The 21,095-nt window shown below is 35.5% G+C and overlaps 2 protein-coding genes across 2 annotated transcripts; both read right to left on the bottom strand.

The window, feature by feature from the left end:
• Positions 1 to 385: 385 nt before the first annotated feature.
• Positions 386 to 3,261, bottom strand: zgc:56493 (Thioredoxin-like). Its single transcript, XM_052601592.1, has 5 exons — positions 3,093 to 3,261; positions 1,729 to 1,833; positions 1,578 to 1,643; positions 969 to 1,034; positions 386 to 715 (listed from the first exon to the last, which is right to left on the bottom strand). The coding sequence occupies exons 1-5, from the start codon at positions 3,114 to 3,116 to the stop codon at positions 650 to 652; spliced, it is 327 nt and encodes a 108-aa protein (XP_052457552.1). The 5' UTR covers positions 3,117 to 3,261; the 3' UTR covers positions 386 to 649.
• A 2,572-nt stretch (positions 3,262 to 5,833) lies between these two features.
• On the bottom strand, positions 5,834 to 18,026 carry faah2a (fatty acid amide hydrolase 2a). The gene is made up of 11 exons (XM_052601581.1): positions 17,762 to 18,026; positions 16,606 to 16,688; positions 16,398 to 16,534; positions 16,106 to 16,315; positions 12,940 to 13,059; positions 9,768 to 9,903; positions 9,106 to 9,223; positions 8,895 to 9,014; positions 7,168 to 7,279; positions 6,778 to 6,966; positions 5,834 to 6,684 (listed from the first exon to the last, which is right to left on the bottom strand). The coding sequence occupies exons 1-11, from the start codon at positions 17,945 to 17,947 to the stop codon at positions 6,497 to 6,499; spliced, it is 1,599 nt and encodes a 532-aa protein (XP_052457541.1). The 5' UTR covers positions 17,948 to 18,026; the 3' UTR covers positions 5,834 to 6,496.
• Between the last annotated feature and the right edge of the window lie 3,069 nt (positions 18,027 to 21,095).

Raw genomic sequence — 21,095 nt, 5'->3', positions numbered from 1 at the left:
AATAGAGTAAACCATTCACACTGTTTGACGAGATGTAATTTACACACCATACCATCGAAACAGTCACTCTTTCTGTATAACCTGTTGATCAGGATGTAAAAATGTCCTTGCTTATAAAAAGACACTAGAGTAGAAACTGCTAGATAAACGTGATTGTTACCACAATTTAAACCACCATTAACAAGCTGACCACAAACTATTTATGCAGCTAATAAAAGTTAAATAAAATTCTCTGGACAAAAGCAGTTAAGAAACCTTTAACAATAAAATGCTTAAAGAGACCTGGCCAACAACAGGCATCCATTATATCAGGGCTTGGGACAATGAACTAACAAGTGGAGAAATCCATACCTGATGTATAACAAATTTGGAATCTTCTAAAGCACAAAATCAACATTCTATTTTATTTCTTTAATTCCATTTATTGACGTTGGGAAAAAAAACATCTAAGAGTTACAAGTGAACACAGAAACATACAGAGGTATTCATTATGGTTGAAAGATTTTGTAAGGCAGATTTTGACCTGCTAAAATCACTGACAAATGACTAGAAAATGAAAGTCCTTTGAGTAACAAAACAAGTGTGGTGTTATCGTTTGTAAAATTGCTTATGCTGCACAGGAAACATTTAAGAGTGGGTTGTATCAGGCTTAGCCTTTGTGTTGGTTCAAAATCTCTTCCAGTTTAGCCTGGTTGGACCCAGAGAACTCATCCAGCTACAACAGAAAAAAAACAGCAGATTAAATCATCCTAACAATAATGGGAAGTAAATTCAAACTCTGCATATTTACAGAGAAATATCTTGAACTTTGTACTAATGTGACTATTATTTGTTCAATTTCTCGAGTCATTTAATAATTTTTATGGCCTTAAATCTGATAAAACAAAATTTAAGACTCAAGGCTTTTTAAGGACCTGTGGAAATATGTGACTTATTAATTCAACTAGAGGAAAGACAACAGAACAAACCTTCTTCCCGTTCTTGTAGAAGTGGAATGTTGGCATACATTTTATCTCACAAGACTGGGCTACATCCTGCAAAACACAGAACACCACTTTAATATTCCTCAGGAAGCTTTCCTGCCCTTATCCAACTTCTTTTATTTAGTAACTGCAGGGCACACTCAGAAAAAGCATCAACATCAGACTTTTGGTTTCGATTGGGATGGAACCAGATCATATTTTATGTTATTCTACTACCCTCTAGTGGTTTATATCATGAGCCAACACAGCATATTAAAAACACATTCCTCTTACCAAAAAAAATTTTTTTTTAAATCCATTTAAATGGATTTAGGCCTAACCTATGGTTGAAGGGTAATGAACAATAAAGTGCATAAAAAAGCCAAAGCTTTTCCTCCCATTCCATTGATTGATTTGAATTATGGTGAAATAATGATTGAATTCCTTCTGGCTACCACAGTTTCAGTCTAAAAAGTTTCACACTGGACCACTATGACAAATGAGAAACCTAGAAAATGTGAAAAGCATGAGATAACCTTATAGTACGAGTCATATTATAATTTTTTTTACATTTTAATTATATATATACATATATACATACACACACACACTCACCTGTGCATCATCCACGTCCACTTTAAGGAAGACCACATTAGCATAGGAAGGATTTTCAGACAGGCCCTGAAGTAAGGAATTACAAAGAGAAATTGAGTCAAATAAGTCAGTCCAATGACTCAAATATAGTGACTTTAAGTTGGTTCCTTACTTTGTAAAATGGAGCGATGCTCTGACAAGGCCCGCACCACGTAGCTGTAAAATCAACCACTACAAGCTTACCACCTGCCTCAGCAAGAGCCTTGTCAAAGCCATCCTGTGAACACAAATCAATGATCAATGTTTGCGGTGTCATCATTGCAATGTGCCATTCTTTAAAATCAGATTGCGTTGCTGTGGGCACTTGATCTTTCATCACAAAGGATACTTTGAAGAAATGTTGCTAAGCAAACATTTCCGTAGTAGAAAAAAAACAATGGAAGTCAATGGCTACCATCAACTGTTTGGGAGCAACATGTCTTCAAAGTACCTTCTTTTGTGTTGAGCAAAATAAAGATTCATACAGGTTTGGAACTTCTTGGCTGGGGACAACTATTCCTTTAAATGAATGGAGTAAAATGATGGTTTGATTTATCTTATACCTTGACTATTTCATTTGCTATCATTAACTAGGTTAAAACACACCACATTGGTAGACCACTTAGGCCAATACTTTTGTAAGAATTACTACATGTATCTGTATAAGACGGAATCAAATTATTTAATGTGACTACATTAAAACAGACAGTAAGAGAATAAATATACCGACATTTAATGGCGTCCTTGTATTAATTATTTGCCTCATTTAATGCGGCAAATGATCAACTGCTGCTGTGCAAAAAAAAAAAAAAAAAAAGACCTCGAGGAGTCAAACCCACGTGACGATGGCGCGCTTGGTCTCATCAGGCCGCGATCACCTTACTGTCTATGGCGATCACCGAAATAAATTATAAATGCTACAAGAGCGTGTTAGCTAGGTTAAAGGAAGAATGAGAACTTATTTTTTTCAAACGTAGGTTTTGACCACACTCAGTCACCGTAAGATGAGGGTTACGTAACGAAGCGGCATGCAGCTGCAGCAGAACTAAGTTAACGTTATGTCATTTGATTTCACGCGCGTTGGTTCATTATTTTACAACATAAATGTTGCAGTGCGAATAACATCACATGAAAGCTGAATTTCATAGGGGGAAACTATGCATTTTAGCTTTCGGGTGCCGTAGAGGCTAGGTAACGTTACGTTAGACATTAGCAGATAGGCTAACTAACCTTATATTATTTACACCCACAATCTGAACGGACTTATTATTGAAGTTTATTGCTTAACGTTACTGATACTTTGTGAATTCTCACAGACAGCTGTTGAATTTTCAACAAACATAAAAGAAATCGATTTTATGGGCAATTACAGGCTCTCATGCCGTTAGTCAGCGAAACGTGTCCTCAAGTCGTACCGCGCGATTTTGCTAATTTAGTTAAAATGTATATATCTTTTATAAAATTGATGTGTCCATTGAATCCGAGCAGCGCTCTTACCTGATCTTCAATGATGATGATCATTTTATCGCTTTACTGCTGTCCCGAGCTCGAAGAACAAACCTTCCTGAAGTCTCGCCCAGAAGTGAGCCTTCTCTGTCTGCTGCTCCGCCTGACTCAAGCGTGTAGTTTATAAAGCATCGGTTCATTCAGAAAGCCCTGCCCAGAAACGCCTGGCGGACAACAGGCCACAAACGGCCTCAGTGTTTGGGTCTTTGTAGTGTGGGAGTAGCACTGGACATTCTTGCTGCAATAGGTTTCTGTAGGGTTTTTTTCCAGGAAAATGTCTCGAGTGTTTTACAGAAGTTGTTCAATTTCAAGTAAATCCAACCTTTCAAGTAAATTGTCAACATCTGACAACTTCTCAAGAGGTTAAAAGCATCTAACAAAAGAGTCAAACCTGGTATTTATATGGATAAATAGCTTTGCATTATTATAGTTTAAGCTGCACTTTGTTATTTGCATTGTTTTTCCCAACCCCTTTTAAATTTGCATAAACCACACTGTGATTTACAATTTAAGAATTCACTTGTGTTAACCTTACAGTGACTGTACATTTATATTAAAACACATTTTAATAGCCAGCAATTGGTATTTTCTAGTATTGCAATTTAACTCATCCTGAACTGATAATTGGAGTAGTTTCTTATTATCACAATGTAGATTTATATATTTGGAAATAGCTGTGGAAAAAATAAACATTTGCATAGAATACTCATGTTAAAATAATAAATATTTAATTGACTGCCGGTAATGATTGATATCTACTAAAACAATAAGTAAATGATCAATAAATCAATAATTAAATTAAATTTATTACATAGGTTAATTTTCATGTCTAGTTCCATGCACTGTTCCTTTTTTTCTGCTCTTTTGGACCGCTTTCCATTTCAACTCAGCCTGTTCTGTGATGTCTCATTCCATCCCATTCAATCATGTTAATCATTTTCTTTGAACACTGATGAAAATACATGAGATGATGGTGATGTGTGTTGTTATGGGATCTGGAATAATTAGGCCTGGCTCTTTGAAGTCTCTGAGTACGATGTTGCCACAGAAACCAATCACGGCCTCTGTCCTTCTCTTTCTGTTGCATCCTTCATCCTTCATCCAGGCTAGTAGCTATTCAGAGATTCCAGGTGTTTGTCTCCATCATTTGGAAAGAAAGCCTTCCATTTACAACTGCTTTCAGGTCATATGAAGGCGGTCGTATAGCAAAGCATTAAAAGTTTGTCTGATATATGAACATAATATTAGTTTAATATTATGATGAGATCTAATCCTAATCTGTGGAATATAGAATAAATTAAACATCCAGTTTAGAGCTGTTTACACATAACACTGAAATGATGCTAAAGATTTTGGAATGGTATTACAACAAAATGTTCTTACCAATTAAATATTAAACTAACTGAATTGTTTTACAAACACCTGGATGAATGAAAACCTTTTCATTCATTTTCATAATTGCCATAAAAGAAATTATAATAATAAACACTGTAGTTAGAAAAAAAAAACAGCAGACATTTTGTGGACTGACAAAACATGCTGAAAACACACACACCTGATATCCAAATTAAAAGCCAACACAGTTTTACAGAAAGACTATAATTAGCATTTTCTGTTGGGTAACCTTGATGAAAGCCTCTCCTATCTAATCAGTTTGCAGCTCTAAAGAGTGTTCATTGTGAAGTGGGCCTGTCTTGCTTTGTTTACCGTTTCCTAGGTGTTTTGGACCCTTGCTCTAGATGTAACCAATGAATTAGAAAAAAAAAGACAAAGAAATAGACTGTACATATGAAAAACAGTCCTAATATAGGAGACAAACTAACCTGGAGGCAAAAGAGTGACAACAGATCACTCCCTAACATAAGAGTAAAGACTTGTTTCATTAGCTCAACTGAGGTTATAATAGTAGTAATAATAATACTTCTACCTTAAACTACTTTTGCTAAAACAGTACCACTACTACTTGGAATCAGACTGCAATCATAATAATATATATCATATATGATAACAATACATATAAAGGTCTCCCACTCAAACTGAACTGGTTAAATAATCGGACCCACTATAAAATGTCATACTTATTTCTTTTTCTTTTTTTTAAATAGTAGTTTAGACATGACAGATGGGAAAATGATGCCACCTAGTGGCCAAGTAGTCCTATGATCAATAAATATATTTATATGGGCAGATATCGCCACAAAATACAGTTAAAAGGGCGAACATTTGCATTTTCAATTGTATAGGCCATTTCTATTTCACTACCTAAAATGTGCTTGAGGTAGTACAATCTAAATTAAAATACTTATTGTATTTATAGGTTATAGCACTATTTTATAAAGTATTTTAGATATAGTATCATTTTTAAATAGCAGTGCGATACATTATTAATGTGAAGTGTTTTTTTTTCCCCAAAGCTTTTGTTTTAAATTTTTTGATACGATTTACAAAGAAAGAAGGAGAGAAAAGGAAAAATAAGAGTCTTCAGTGTTGTGAAATATTTTAACTATATCCAACTGTGTTATCTGACTTTATTCATGATCCCTTAAGAATTACATAATGAATTAATAAATGCATGTAATGTCATCTGCTGTCCATTTTTTAAAAGTTATTTAACAATATATTGATGATCTGTTTATGACATGCAGGTTATTTATGTTTATGTTGCTAACAATTCAGACACATATTTATTAGGGACATTTAAAAACATTCAAGTATAACACTTAACATTTGGGAATTTTTTATTTTTTTTATTTATTTTGTGTTACTGCTGTAGGAACATTAATTTAATACGTTAGCACATTGCAAAATGTTCGTCCAGATTTTTCATAGAAACCAACAACAAAATATGAGTAATAAAGCCCAAGAAAACTGCCAGTGCCCAGCATTTCAATGCCCTAGCTTGATATTTACTTCTAAATATGACTGATTTCTGCCCGTCTTCCTAATAATACACTGAAATCTGCTTATGGCGAAGGATATTCTAAAGTAGATTTGTCACACGAAAGAGCCTGCTCTTTATAAGCCTGTTACGAGGAAATAGTGAGCAGCACAAATGTGTTTTCAAACATCCTTGTTTTAGTGCATAAAACAAAAATAATTGAAAGAAATACAGTATTTTTCACATAGTTATAAAATTAATAGATGTGTTGTTTAAATATCTATATTTATTTGTTCTGGATACAGCATCCATTCAATTTCTTATGAATGAAATTAAGATATATCAAGTTTACATATAGGTAAACACAGATGCAGGCCTCAAAAACATGTCAGTTAATGTAAAATGCATTCTGCACTCATGAATGTCATTAAGCTTTGGATGGTTACACATGCTGTATATGGGGTACAGCATGTGTTGTTGGTTATGTGGTCCTGTTGTTGCAGATGCATGAACTGGATTAAGGCTTGGCTGTTGTCTTGCCTGGTTCCCTCCAGCCACCAAAAGCTTTCTCCAGGTAGAGGGCAGTGGCCAAAGAGAGACGGTCCTGTAATTTACCTGTCACAATCTGTACACCCAGGGGCAAACCCTCCTCACTCAGCCCTAATGGACACTGGGTCACTGGCAAACCTAGGATATTAAAGATACCTGCAGAGAACAAAAACGCTTAGAGCCCAAGATCCCCAGGAACATGGTCCATAATAAGTAGATTATCAGTAGATCACAACCAACAACACTTACCAGTGTAACAGAAGTTGAAGGGTGTGAAAATTGGGTGGTGGTGTTTGGGAGCAATCTGGGGATGAGAGGGGTACAGCAGCACTCCATCTGTGCCCAGCAACTCCTCCAGCTCCTGCTGCAGTTTCTCCTTCTGCTGTAAAATGAATGGAGACGGATGGGAACTCTGGAGCAGCTCAACTAGAGCAAGACCTGAGAAAGAGAGACAGAAAGGAACACTATTATCACAGGCATTCATCTTCACATACATAACTTGCAAAAAATGCTCATCACAAGAAGACACTGGCAGCAATGATTTGCATCTCATGCTAATAAAGATTAATCAGATCTGTAAGGAAGGATGGTTCAAATTCACAGTTGAAAGGGTACAAGCTCATTTGCTCTGTCACACACCTATTGCTGCTATGGTATGAGAAGAAAACCCCAATAGCCACTTGAACAGCTCCCAGACAGGCCAAACCTTCTTCCCGCCTTCACTCATTAGCTCTGCAAAGGTGGTGGGAGGCTGAGACAAAACAATCTCATATAAATATGCTGACAACTAGAACATTATTGATGTTATACATCGTAGGAAAGTATGTATATTAAAATGAATAACAGACGATCTGCTATTAAACTAAAACACAAACTTATTTATAACTAATTGAATATTATATATATATATATATATATATATGTAGTTGAAATCAATCTGCATATATAATAGAAATCAGTCATGATCCTCTTTGGTATATCTTTTAAAAGCATCCTTTTAAATTAAATTAAATTAAATTAAATTAAATTAAATTAAATTAAATTAAATTAAATTAAATTAAATTAAATTAAATTAAATTAAATTAAATTAAAAGCATCCTGAGTAAAATAGCTCCATGTTTAACAAAGCACATAGAAAAGAACCAGTGCTGCCAAGTCCGCTTATTATTAGCGAATTTGGGTTTGTTATCCTGTAAAGTCGCTTACAAATATTGGTAGTCGTGGGTCGTGTTTTTTGGGGCTTGTTTCTAAAGTGTAGTTGCTTATTTGGGGTTGTTCCCAGCTCCCTAATAAGTTATCAAGCAGATATTTTTCTATATGTTATTTAAACGTCGTTCTAGTCTGTTCTCTCTGTCCCTCCCTTTCCCCCATACACACAGGAGACAGCAGAGTTTTTTTTCCCACCCACATCCTGCTTCTTATTGGCTCTAACCCAGATGGCAACGAGTACTAGCCAATCAGAGGCAGATCAGGGCAATCTGTTATTTTTTCTGGTTAGGAAAACTTTGTCAGTGAGTGACTTAAACTTTAAATAAATGCGCGCGAGTAGCGACTGATGTCGTCTGACTGGACTGTAGGAGAGTTTTTATTATGCAATGATAAATAAAGAATTTATGAATTCAGGATGATATTTATTTGTGTGTGCAAATTTTAATTATTAGATGTTTACTGTGTATATAATGTGCTCTGTACATCAGTCTATATTTGATATCCCATCAGTTTTCTAATGTTAAATAATGTTAAAAGGGGGTTTAACTCCCTCTTGTGGTCATTGTCCTGAAGCTCAGGGGGGGAGAAAAATAAATAAACTGTACTGCGTGTGCAGTTTTGTAAAACTGTGCACAGTTTACCAATCTGTCCACATGGGTGTAAATTGAAAATCTTTACCCACAGTTTAAAATCCGTCCCCACGAATAGTAAAACCGTGCACACAGTTTATTTATTTTTCTCTTCCCAGAACCTAGGGGGGTTCCGTAGAAAAAGTCGCTTGTTTTGGGCTTGTTTTCACAGCCCTGGTTGCTTATTTGTCTCGCGAGATCTGGCAACACTGAAAAGAACCGAACCAGAAGCGACAAGACAAGTACAGAATACAGTTATTCAGACAAGTTATTTTCAATAACCCCCATTATTTACACAACAGAAAACCATTAAACCCCATCCTTAACAGGATGTAAATAAAGAGCTTAAGTCGGTGAGAGGTTAAAAGTTATCTTACATTCATTTTAATGAACTAATTTGTCATCCTTTAAAACTGACTTCCATTTTTAAAAATGTTGAGTTTACTATTTTATTAAGTATATCTGTATATTTATTCTTCAGTAGATTTATTGATGAGGATATAAAAATTATAATGGCAAAAAGCACACCTTTCCATCCTTGCCGGGTGAGGCCATCATAGTTCCCCAGATCTGAAAGGAGTATTTGAGCTGAGGGATAAACAGCTCTTGGACCTTCACCCCAAGGTCTGCTTCTAAACGTCTGACCACCTAAAAAAAACCAAGAGCCCATTTAATGTAAAATCATGTGAAGCCGATCCACAAACACCCACTTACCATTTTCTCACAAACACCCACTTACCATTTTCTGTGCCTTAAGCAACTGTGTGTCAACTGGAGAGACCAAATGAGAGCCTCCATTGTGGGGAACAGAGAAGAACCTCAGCTTTTTCAAATCTACTTCAGCAGAGAGACGCAGTCTACCAGAAGAGAAAGACCGACAGAAAGACAAGTGATGATTTAGGATGCATTTCTAACAGTGGTTGACCAAATTTAAAATAAACAATTGGAAAGACTGAAATGAAAGCTACCCTATTCATATGTTTTGTTTAATTTAATTTTTATATATAAAAAATAATTAGAAATACTTTTTTTTAAATGAAATTAATACTTTTCTTTTCAGTGAAGAGGAAACATTCTACACATTCTAGTTGTATTCTAATCTTTCTCTCAAGACATGTTTTTCTTTTTTCTTTTTTGCAAAGTGAGTGAGTCAAAAATGGCAGTTGGCACATAATTAAAACAACTACAATGTTATCATAGTTGATAAATATCGCACACCTCTACTCTCAACAGGGATACTAATGACTAACTAAACACTTCTAAAAGACCACAAAAACACTTTTAATCTAATGGACCATAAACTTTTGAATGGTAGTGTAGATTGCATTTAAGTAAAGCTGATATTTGCTTACAATGTTGTTGTGATCATATCATATCTATGTAAATAGCGTTGTATATTACTTATTTGCATTAGGTCCTCCCATGATGCTTAGCATGGGAATCAGGTCTTCAGCATAGCGGCACATAGGTCCTGTACACAGAAATCCCTTTTGCAGTCCAGAGGCGGGAGGATACTGACCATCATTGCTTACGATACCTGTATGTACAGCCAAAACATGTAGTTTGTGTTTGTCATAGTCTTAATCAACATTACTACAATACGGGTGCATCTCAAAAAAATTAGAATAGCATGGAAAATGTCTTTATTTTTTGTCATTTAATTAAAAAAACAAAAAACTTTCTTGTATTCTAGATTCATTGCACACAAACTGAAATATTTCAAGAGTGTTTTTTGTTTAAATTCTGATGGTTATGTCTTGGCTATTTAGCAGAGAAATGCAATTACATTTTATGTTTCCTTTAACCTTTTGATTATACAATGACTTCATTTAACCAACTATGATAATACAAAACTCATGGTTTTGGTTAGTGTTTTGTCATCTGTTATTCACATTACATTTTCATGTTACAATTTGTTCACAAATGGGAAAAAGCCACTCAGATCGCACAGTAAATTTCCTTAAAGATCATTAATACACACTGAAACTAACATTGCCATGCCATTTTCAACAAGAAAAATGGTAAAAACTTTAGAAACTCTTAATTTAAATTTCAACAATTCCAATTTATGTACATTTTTCCCCATTGTATTGTCACAGGAAAATCGAATTTATTCCTCAAACACAACAGATCCATTATTGAAACTCAGTGAAAGTTTGATCATGGCACATTTGGTAACACAAACACACACATTGTCTATATGACACTCTAATGTAAGCAGAATATCGCTGCGGAGAGATCGCTAGACTTGTATGCTTTCATATAATTTTTAAAAATTTTTATTAAATGTTAACAAGAACAGAATATAGTTTACAAACAAGAGTACATAAAACTATACATGTCAGGGGTAATAATAAAAAAAGGAGAGAAAAAAAGGCATTTTACATTAAATTGTATCTATTAAACAACTTTATAGATTTTATTGCTTTCGATATTGTCTCTAAATATATTTTATATCTATTTTAATTCTTTTTTTCTTTCCATTTGACAAGGTTAACAAGCATAACAGTCTTTCTTTGTAAGTATATACTGAGTTCTTTCAAAAATATTTGGGTCTTGGGACACGTGTTTGGGACTGTGCAGCTCTTGGGATAAGTGATTAATAGTCTCTGGAAATTTGACAAAAAACACAAATATCTTCCATTTTCACTTTGAAACGCTGTGCCACAAGTGACTTAACTGGGTAAACCCGATGAAAAATTTCATATGAAACTTCTTTCACTTTGTTTGTGATGCAATATTTATGAGATGTCATCCAAATTTTACTCCAATCAAGACATTTTTTAAATAGAGAATTCCATCGAGTAGTAACAGCAAGTATACTTTTAGATGGAAGAAGGGAGCGTAAGAAAATATTATTACATCCATAACTTGTGAAATCCTTGCCCTGCTACATAATACAAGAAGTAAATTCTTCAATTATTTTTAAAGAATAATTCTTACTACCTTCTAATAGCCTCAAAGTTTCCTTGGGAATTGACTGTAAAACCAAACAGTATTGGATAGGATCGACTAAAAAGTTATAAATATGACTGAGCCCTGGAGCAACTGAAACGCAGATTCCAATCACCAGATGCTTGATCCTCATCCGTTTTCTCGGGAACACCATGCAACCTCAAGTTCCATCTCCATATTTCTGCTCATGTGATTTAGAAATTTCTTCAACTGCTTTCATTTCATCTTTTAAGTCCTTAACTTCATTCAGCACAAAGTCAATTGACTGTTCCAATGCTGAGCATATTTTCTCGAATCAGATTCTCCAGTTGCCCCGAGCTCTCATTATTTTTTTTGGACAAGAGAGTTATGATATTCTCTTGTATTTCAAGGAGCGGCGGTTCGTCTTTCACTTTTTTTGGCGCAAGGTTTTTCTGGCGTGTCATCCATATCTGCCTTACGCTAAAGATCTCTCTCAAAAGTGTACAAATTATCTGTCATCTCAATGTCATTATTTGTTCCTTCATCTTGACCTTTTTGTGTCTCTACAGATTACGATATTTTAGAGGCAACTATTCCCTGAGGGGGAACTATTTCAGAGCCCATTGTCTAGTTAACAATCCAATATAAAATACAAGTAGTCCACAAAGTATAAAAAATAATTTCTCCCTTTACAAATATTTGGAAAAAAACACCCCTAAGACATCCGCACTTAAAAGAGACCATCCACCCCGGCCGCCATCTTGCCGCACCACCTCTCCATTCATATTTTCATATTATCATCAGCACTTGTTTTGCCATCAACACAGGGTTGCCAGATTGCACAAATTAAATAAAACACCAGGGAAGAAAGTGTATCCAGGAGAAAAGCTCTGTTTTGGGGTTTAAAGCTCTTCACATCTGGCAACTATAAGCATGAATGCTAGTGAAGAGAGACTTGTTAGCAATGCAAGATAACGCAAATGCCAAATGAAAAACACGTTTCAGGATAAATAACGAGTCGGTCAATATTGTCACGATTATTTTTATTTAATTTAAAAAGGTGGATATCGTTATTGAGATTAAAATACTATTAATTGTGCAGCCCTACAATGGACAAACACCAGCAGACGTCACAGCTCCCCAAATAATCACAGAAGGATGGTCATCCCTTTTCCTACCACTCTTTCTCCTTCCAGTCAACTTTCTATTAATATATTTTGATACAGCACTCTGTCCTTTCAGCAATGACCTTCTGTGGCTTACCCTCCTTGTGGAAGGTTTCAATGATCATCTTCTGGACAACTATCAAGTCAGTAGTCTTTCTCATAATTGTGGTTGCATGTTCTAAACTAGCCCAAGAGGTACCCAGTATTTATACTCAAAATTAATCAAACTAATCAAGCTTAAAATTGAATATTACTTTTTTTTTGAGATACTGAATTTTACATTTTCCTAAGCTGTAAGTCATAAACATCCAAATTAAAACAAAAAAAACTCTTGATATATTTCAGTTTGTATGCAATGAATCTAGAATATAAGAAAGTTGATATTACATTTTTTTAGATGCACCTGTATATAGAAGCCATTCCCTCCATCTGTGTCACTATTATTATACTACTTACCAACACATGCACACAACTGCACCCGTTCTTCTTACCTGTTGATGGCTTGTGTCCGAAGATTCCATTAAAAAAGCAGGGAATACGGATACTACCCCCAATATCCGATCCAACTCCAATGACAGAGGCACCAGCACCCAATATACTGCCTTCACCTCCTACAATTGAGATTAATAACTACAGTTAATTTTTGCTAATGTTGCTCTGGAAGTCATCTTGGACTTATACTGGGATATTTTTCAGCTAAAGATGATGTCATAAAAATGCAGTGCACTATTCACAGTAAGCCATTTTATATTTATTCTGTGAGCGAAAGTATGGCTGCTGATGTGATCTTAACATGGCAGCCCCCATGAGGCGACCCGCTTAATGGTTATAAAGCTGTTAAAGCATAAAGCTTTTATTAAACTACTAATAAAGGGTTTCTGCAGGTTTTAGGAAGGTCAGTTGTAGACCTTTAACAGACCAAGTACAGAAATTTTAAGGACCAAACTGAAGGAATCACAATACATCAATATGTTCTCAAATTGTAATATTGTAGATCTCCATTACCAGTCTATTCATTTTACATCACACTGCAAAAAAACATTTTCTTAATCATTATTTGTGCCTTGTTTTACACTGCAAATGTCTAAAGATTTATAAATCAAGATACACTTACTTGAGAAGAAAAAAAGACATAAGAATTCTTGTTTTCTTAGAAGTTTATGATTTACACAAAAACAAATAACTGCCTCTAGGCTCAAAAAACTAACAAAAAAAAACATCAACTTAATTCAAAGGGAAATCATTTTCATACATTATTAACAGATATGTTTGTTTTAGCATACAAAACTCAGATAACTTTTAAGAAAACAAGACTTCAAATATTTTCATTTTGCTTCTCAAGCAAACATCTTGGTTTATACATGTAACCATGGTTCCCCAAGAGGGAACAAGATACTGTGTTGTCTAGCCGACAATTGGGGACTGATGCCAGCAGGACCTCTGTTTAAAGCACATGTTAAACAGCTCCAATCCTATTGGCCCACGTAGGCTGTGAAGTCACAGGCAGGTGCCCAGAAGTATAAGAGGGCACCTGCAGAACACATCACCAACTTAGTCGCCTGAAATAGACGTCAAACAGATAGGCTGAAGGCATGGCGAGGAGACACAGCATCTCGTTCCCTCTCGGGGAACCATGGTTACATGTGTAACCCGAGACGTTCCCCTTCTATGGAACTCGTGTTGTGTCCTCTAGTGGACACTTGGGGAATTAAATGCCAACTATGCTATGGATACCGTTGCACATGCCTGTCAATCTGTTGAGAGAACACCAAGGAAGTGACAGACATACACCAAACCTTTTCTCAGAAAGAAACCAAGCCACTGACACCCCGGGGCACTCACATAGCTTGGCAGAATTGGAGAACCCAGTTTCAAATGAAGGAGGGTGGACAACACTGCTAACCTCAGACAGCTATGTTATGTGAGCAACACCTTAGCCTGATAATACAAGGACCACAGATACTAGTGGCTACTTAGAAACCTTAGCATGGGGGATAGCACAGTCTAACACAACCTAACTAATAAAAAGGAGGGACATCTTAACCAGCCTAACTGCAAACACAACTGTTGGCCATCTAATTGAAACCTTAACACAAGGGACACCGTTCAAAAGCATGAGAAATAGGGAAACTGCCTGCTCTAAAAATGACCTAAGGAAAACTTATAAACCCTATAAAAAGGGGAGGAAGCCCAGCCTGCTGTCCGAGATATTAGGCAAGAAGCTAACATAACTTTGGAAGAAACAGTTATGTTTTAAAAAGCAATGAGTCATCAACTTGAAACAGACCCCTCCTAAAGAGACAACAAAATAATAGCAAATATGTAATTTTTTACACATCTTAAAGACCCGCAGAAACCCTGTAACATGACTGGATTCTTTATCTTGTGCAAGTGTGCATCAGTTTATACATATTTTCTTTTTCAATTTCTCTTTCTCTTCTCTTTTCTCTTTCTCTTTTCAACAAATTCAATTTCTATTTAAAAAAAAATAGTTTTTTTTAACTATTCATGTCTTTATGGGCAAAAAGTAATTAAAGGGGGGGTGAAATGCTCGTTTTCACTCAATATCATGTTAATCTTGAGTACCTATAGAGTAGTACTGCATCTTTCATAACTCCAAAAAGTATTTAGTTTTATTATATTCATAAGAGAAAGATAGTCTGTACCAATTTTTCCCGGAAAAACACGAGCGCCTGGAGGCGTGACATGTGGGCGGAGCTAAAGAATCACGAGCACCAGTTGCGTTGAGAGCGTTTGGAAGCTGTGACAGCCGTGAAGGCTGAAACTGAACGAGAGCAGCAGCAGCAAGGACTCGCTCCGAGCGGGGCTCGAACCCGGGTCTCCGATGGGAGGCGGACGCACTAACAAGGAGGCAGAGATATTTTAAGCAGTTTTACTCACCGCCTGTGGTTCCAACACACAATCGTGACCCTTTTTCGTTGGGATTGCATCATCCTTAAGAAATAAACGATACGCAAATCCGTCGTCAAACTGGGCTTTGTTTGTAAAACAAGCATTTTAGACAGGGAACAAACACTTGCACAACTCCGTTGATGCTCTGTAAAAATAAACTCCATCCACTGGTCCCTTAATGCTGTTAATGCTTTTCTTTGGTAATCTGTGCAGGGTTGTCTTGCCCTGGCAACCAAAAACACACTCCTTTTGTGACTTTTCGCGACGCTCTCGCTCTGATCAGTGATTGTCTGTGCTCAGCCTCTCAGTGCTCTGCTAAACGGGAGCGCACGCTCTTCCGGCAGACGTGCCCTCAGGACCCATATAAGGAAATTACGCTCCATCTAACGTCACACAGAGCCATACTCGAAAAAAACTTTCCGAAACTTGTGACAAACCGGAAGGAGTATTTTTGGAACAGAAATACTCCTTCAAACGTACAAATTAATTTTTGAAACTTTGTCCATGTTAAGCATGGGAATCCAACTCTTTAACAGTGTAAAAAACTCAGTATGCATGAAATAGCATTTCACCCCCCCTTTAATGATGCACATTTTCATATTTTCATATTTGATGTGTTTTTAATTTTTTTTTTTTTAATTTCATTTAAGTTAAAATTACAGAGAGCAACTTGTAATATGCACAACTCCTACAAGGTTTACAATGATGAAAGTGTCCGGATTTGTAAATGTGTGTAAGAATTACCCGAACTGCCGCCTGCAATTCTCTCAAAGTCATAGGGGTTGTTAGTGATGCCATAGAGGTGGTTGTGGGACTCTAGCCACATACAGAGCTCACTGCAGTTAGTTACGCCAAGTGGAATCGCTCCTGCCCTCTTCAACAGAGCAACAGATGGGGCATCTACTCCTGAAACCAGATCCCGTCTGGTCAACAGCCCTGTCGAGTTAGGCATGCCTGTTAAAGCGAAAACAAAGAGTGTCATCCTACAGAAATTTATCTTTTTTTTTTTAAAGAGAGGTTTGGAAAAATGACATACCTTGCAGGGCAAAGGCCTCTTTAACAGTGATGGGTACTCCAAGCAGAGGTAGCCTGTCCTCCAACACCTCCTCTCCTCCTGTCTCCTCCTCTATCAGTTTGTCTACCTGTGCAGCTTCCTGAAGTGCTGCAGAAAACCTAAAGAAATGAGAACGTGTTTTCAGAATCTGAATGAAATATAGGTTGGTTTTACCTTTGAACCCACTTACCTGTCTTTGACCATGGCATTGATAAGTGGGTTCACTTCCTGAATGCGGTCAATGTAGGCCTGGACCACTTCAACACTTGTTACCTAGAGACAAATTGGAGCTGTTTAGGCTGCATAATGCAGTAAAACATAAAAAATGGTTGTGGGTACTTAACTGAAAGACAAACATTGTAAGATGCAGATTGAAAACCTAGGTCAGGCCTACTGTGAACATGAGTCGTGGATCTAAATGCCTAGAAAAATGTACACACTGCACTATGTTATATTTGTCTGTTCTCAAAAGAAAGGGGGAGCAGATATACATGATTCTTCATTTAGAGACATTTTTGATTATTTGAAAACTTTAAATTCTAAAATATGCTTCATCAAAGCTAAAAGATTTATCACATGATGCCCTGAAAAAGAAAATAGATATATTATTATGCATTTGATATTATTACAGTGTAGCTTCAGTGTCACTTAAAAAAGTTATATAAAATCATTTTATTTTTAAAGGTTACTACTATATAAAACTTTTATATTATATTAAATATAATATAATTTAAATATATATTACTATATATTTTATATATTTTAAACTACTATATGTTATATATCTAAAAATTAAGGCGAGGACAATTGTTTTGGTTTTGGTTTTGTTTTTGTTTTTTTGTTTGTTTGTTTTTTTGCTGTTGATTTTGTTTTGTTGTACAGGCAAATGAGGGAACTGAAAATAAATCAATGATTTATAGGACGAAATAAAATAGTCTGGATGATTGATACGCATACTGGAGGCTTTAAGGATGCCCTAAACAATGTAGCTATTGATTTCATAACTTCTGCTGACCTTTGAACAGCCTTGGTAACTCGTGAATTCCTCTTAACTAGTGCGTCAAGGCAAATAGACGTCCTACTCTGATTACTTACATTAAAAAAAGACCTGCGATCAGAAGACAAACTATTTTTTTATAAACTATGCCACAAAACTGAAACTGTTTTGACACTACAACTCCCAGAATTCATTAAAATACACACTGTCCGATCTCTTCCTCATAATGAGTGTGAAATAAGATCTTTCCCGTAGCGTCACTCAAAGAGTAACTAACATGTCATTACGGTTATGCTGTCATTATATTTATCAGGCCACAAAGCCTACGCAGTTTTTATTGACATCTTACTGCTTTCCGACGAATCTTTCTGGCAAGCTGCATCGCTGAGAGCAGCAGAAGTGGGTTAGTGATGGGTGGGAGTCGCGAAACTCCATGCCTCTGCTGGGGTGCAAATAATTTAAAAACGGCGAATAACATCCAAACCACAGCTCGAAGCAATCGGCCCAAAAACCGTTCGAACCTGGTCAAAGCCATCGTCAGTGAGCGGCCAGCAATGAATGACACTAGCAGTCTAGCATAGAACGCAGCTTAGTTTAACCGGAATGAGCTCTCTACTGCCCTCTGCTGAGCGTGAGCGGTGTTACTGAATCCATCCTTGCAGTTACGAAGTCTATGGAAAGCCTTTTTAACATTTATTCTAAAAGCTGTACTAGTATCTTTTTTTCATGTTACTAGTACTTATTTTTTAGACACTAGTATCTTTTCCATTAAGTACTAGTACTTATTCATTAGGTACTAGTGCTTATTCGTTAACTACTAGTGCTTATTCTTTAGGTACTAGTGCTTATTCTCTAGGTACTAGTGTCTTTTGTAAAGTTACCAGTACTTATTCATTAGATACTAGTACTTAATCATTAGATACTAGTACTTATTCCAATAGTGACTAGTATTTAATTAAACTACCCGTGTTAACAAAAAATAGAACTAGTACTTATTTTTTAGTTACTAGTGACTTTTTAGACCAGAGATATCCTGAACTTAATAGATACTAGTACTTTTTAAATGTGCATTTCTGCCCAGTATGGTAATTGTATGTTGAATATTAATGAGCCAACAACATATAGGAGAGAGATTAATCAGGAAACAGAAACAAGGAGATGGATGTACTTTTTTTTGAGAAAACCAAATAGAAAAGAAACAATTATTTTTTCACACAAGCACATTGAAAACGTATTTTTGTCAGTTTTTTAACTGTAATTTCATAAATATAGTAGCCTAATGTGTTTAATGGTCTTTGAGTGACCTCTGCTGGCAGGATGTAGATACGACACCAATTGTATTAGCTATTATTTTCCTATTTTTCCTCCAGTAAAAACAATAAATATCATACACAAGCTGTATGTTAATTTTTTTTTTTCATATACAGTCATGCCCAAAAATATGGACACCCTTGGTAAACATGATCAAAGAAGCCTGTGGAAATTAATCTGCATTGTTAATCTTTTTTATCTTTTATTTTAAAAATTCACAAAAATCTTTCTTTGGATAATAATAATTTAAAATGGGGGAAATATCATTATGATATAAATGTTTTTCTACAATACACATTGGCCACAATTAAGAATACCCTTAGAAATTCTTATGAGTAAAATAACTCTAAAGTATATTCCCAGTCATATTCACAATTTTGAGCACTCCAGAGTGATTATGAACATGAAATTATCCAGCCATTGCTTCCTGTTCCACATAAATATAAAGAAGAGGGAAAACAAAGCCCAAATGCCCTTAATCATCCATCACAATGAGAAAAACCAAAGAATATATTTCTGATGTGCAGCAAAAGATGATTGAGCTTCACAAATTAGAAAGTGACTGCAAGATGTGACTAACAAATGAGCTAGAGCAGTGAAAATCCCCATTTCCAACATCAGGGCAATAATTAAGAATTTCCAATCAACAGAAAATGTTACAAAACTGCCTGGAAGAGGACGTGTGTCTTTATCATCCTAATGCATGGTGAGGAGGTCAGTTTGAGTGGCTAAAGACTCTCCAGGGATCACAGCTGTTATTGCAGAAAATAGTTGAGTCTCGGGCTCATAAAACCTTTAAAAAAATTGTCAAACAGCACCTACATCACCACATGTTGTTTGGGATGGTTACAATAATAATTATCCTAGCTCATCCAAAAACAAACTAAAGCATATTAATTTATCAGACATGACTGGAACTTTAAATGGGACTGGCTTCTATGATCAGATGAAACTAAAAAAATAGCTTTTTAGCAGCAAACACTCAAGATGGGTTTGGTGAACACAGAGATAAAAAGTAAACCATATGTACAATGAAATATACTGCTCTATTTTTGATGTTGTGTGCCTATATTTCTGCTGGAGGTCCTGGACATCTTGTTTAGATACATGGCATCTTTGATTATATCAAATACCAACAGATAAAAAACCAAAAAGTGACCGACTCTGTTAGAAATCTTATAATGACCATGTTTGGATCACAATCAAACACAAACCTCAAAAACAACACAATTATGGGTCACTGAGCACAAAACCAAGCTTCTGCTATAGCCTTTCCAGTCCTCTGACCTGAACCCTACAGAAAATGAGAGGAGTGAACTGAAGAAAAGACACCATTTTTTTGATAAAAGATCAAAAGGATTAACAATGCAGATTAATTTTCACAGCCTTATTTATCATCATATATACCAAAGCTGTCCATATTTTTGGGCATGACTGTAGCACTGGTGCTGCAGACACTGAATGTTTTTACATTAATATTCTGTACAGGGCACCCAAAATCTGTGACGATTCGTGGAGTGCAATTACTGTGAAGACAGGACCAGACTAGAGGAATTCTAGTGCCTACGGTGAAGTGCCTAAGGGGAAGTGAGCTCACTAGTGGACACCCAGGGAAACAGAGACTAGACAGCGTGACAAAATCCAAACCTTGTGGTTTTCAGACAAACATTTTCTTTATTTGAAAAGAAGGCCAAAAGGTATTAATAAAAAATTATAATAATAAAACACCAGGTTTGCTGTACTTGAAGGACTGCACAATTTTGCCCAATGTTTTTTATTTTTTAGTAAATATATATGATTTTAGTTTTATTGATATATATATATATATATATATATATATATATATATATATATATATATATATATATATATATATCAATAAAACTAATAATGGTTATGGTTATTAATTCTAAATAAAAACACTAAACAAAATAAGGAACATTACTTTTGTAATAACACTATTTCACTATAATATACAAAACTGAGAAGCCTATACAAGACTAAATATAAATATAGCTGCAAAAAAATGCACACTTCTATAGTAGAACGTAAGGAATTGCGATTTTTTTACCTCAAAGTTCTTAATTATTTTAGCTATTTTTACTCAAATTAGGATTTTGCAAGCAATAATGAGTACTCAATGAATTTATTTTTAATTCATACTCGTCGCCGGAGGGCGCCCTCGCGCAGAAACTCTACAAGTGAGACTCACTGATGAAGTTCCAGGAAACTCAGCTTTCCCTGTAGATGTAGCTGAATAACATTCAGATAGACGTTTTACTGATGAAACTTGATGAAAATAAACAATGACTGTGACAATATATGCTTTTATCTCTGCTCTTCAAACCATCGCGCGTATTTTTATGAGAATA

Source organism: Carassius gibelio, chromosome A1, assembly GCF_023724105.1.
Source record: "Carassius gibelio isolate Cgi1373 ecotype wild population from Czech Republic chromosome A1, carGib1.2-hapl.c, whole genome shotgun sequence".
Classification (NCBI taxonomy): domain Eukaryota; kingdom Metazoa; phylum Chordata; class Actinopteri; order Cypriniformes; family Cyprinidae; genus Carassius; species Carassius gibelio.
This window is presented reverse-complemented; position numbering and strand designations above follow the sequence as displayed.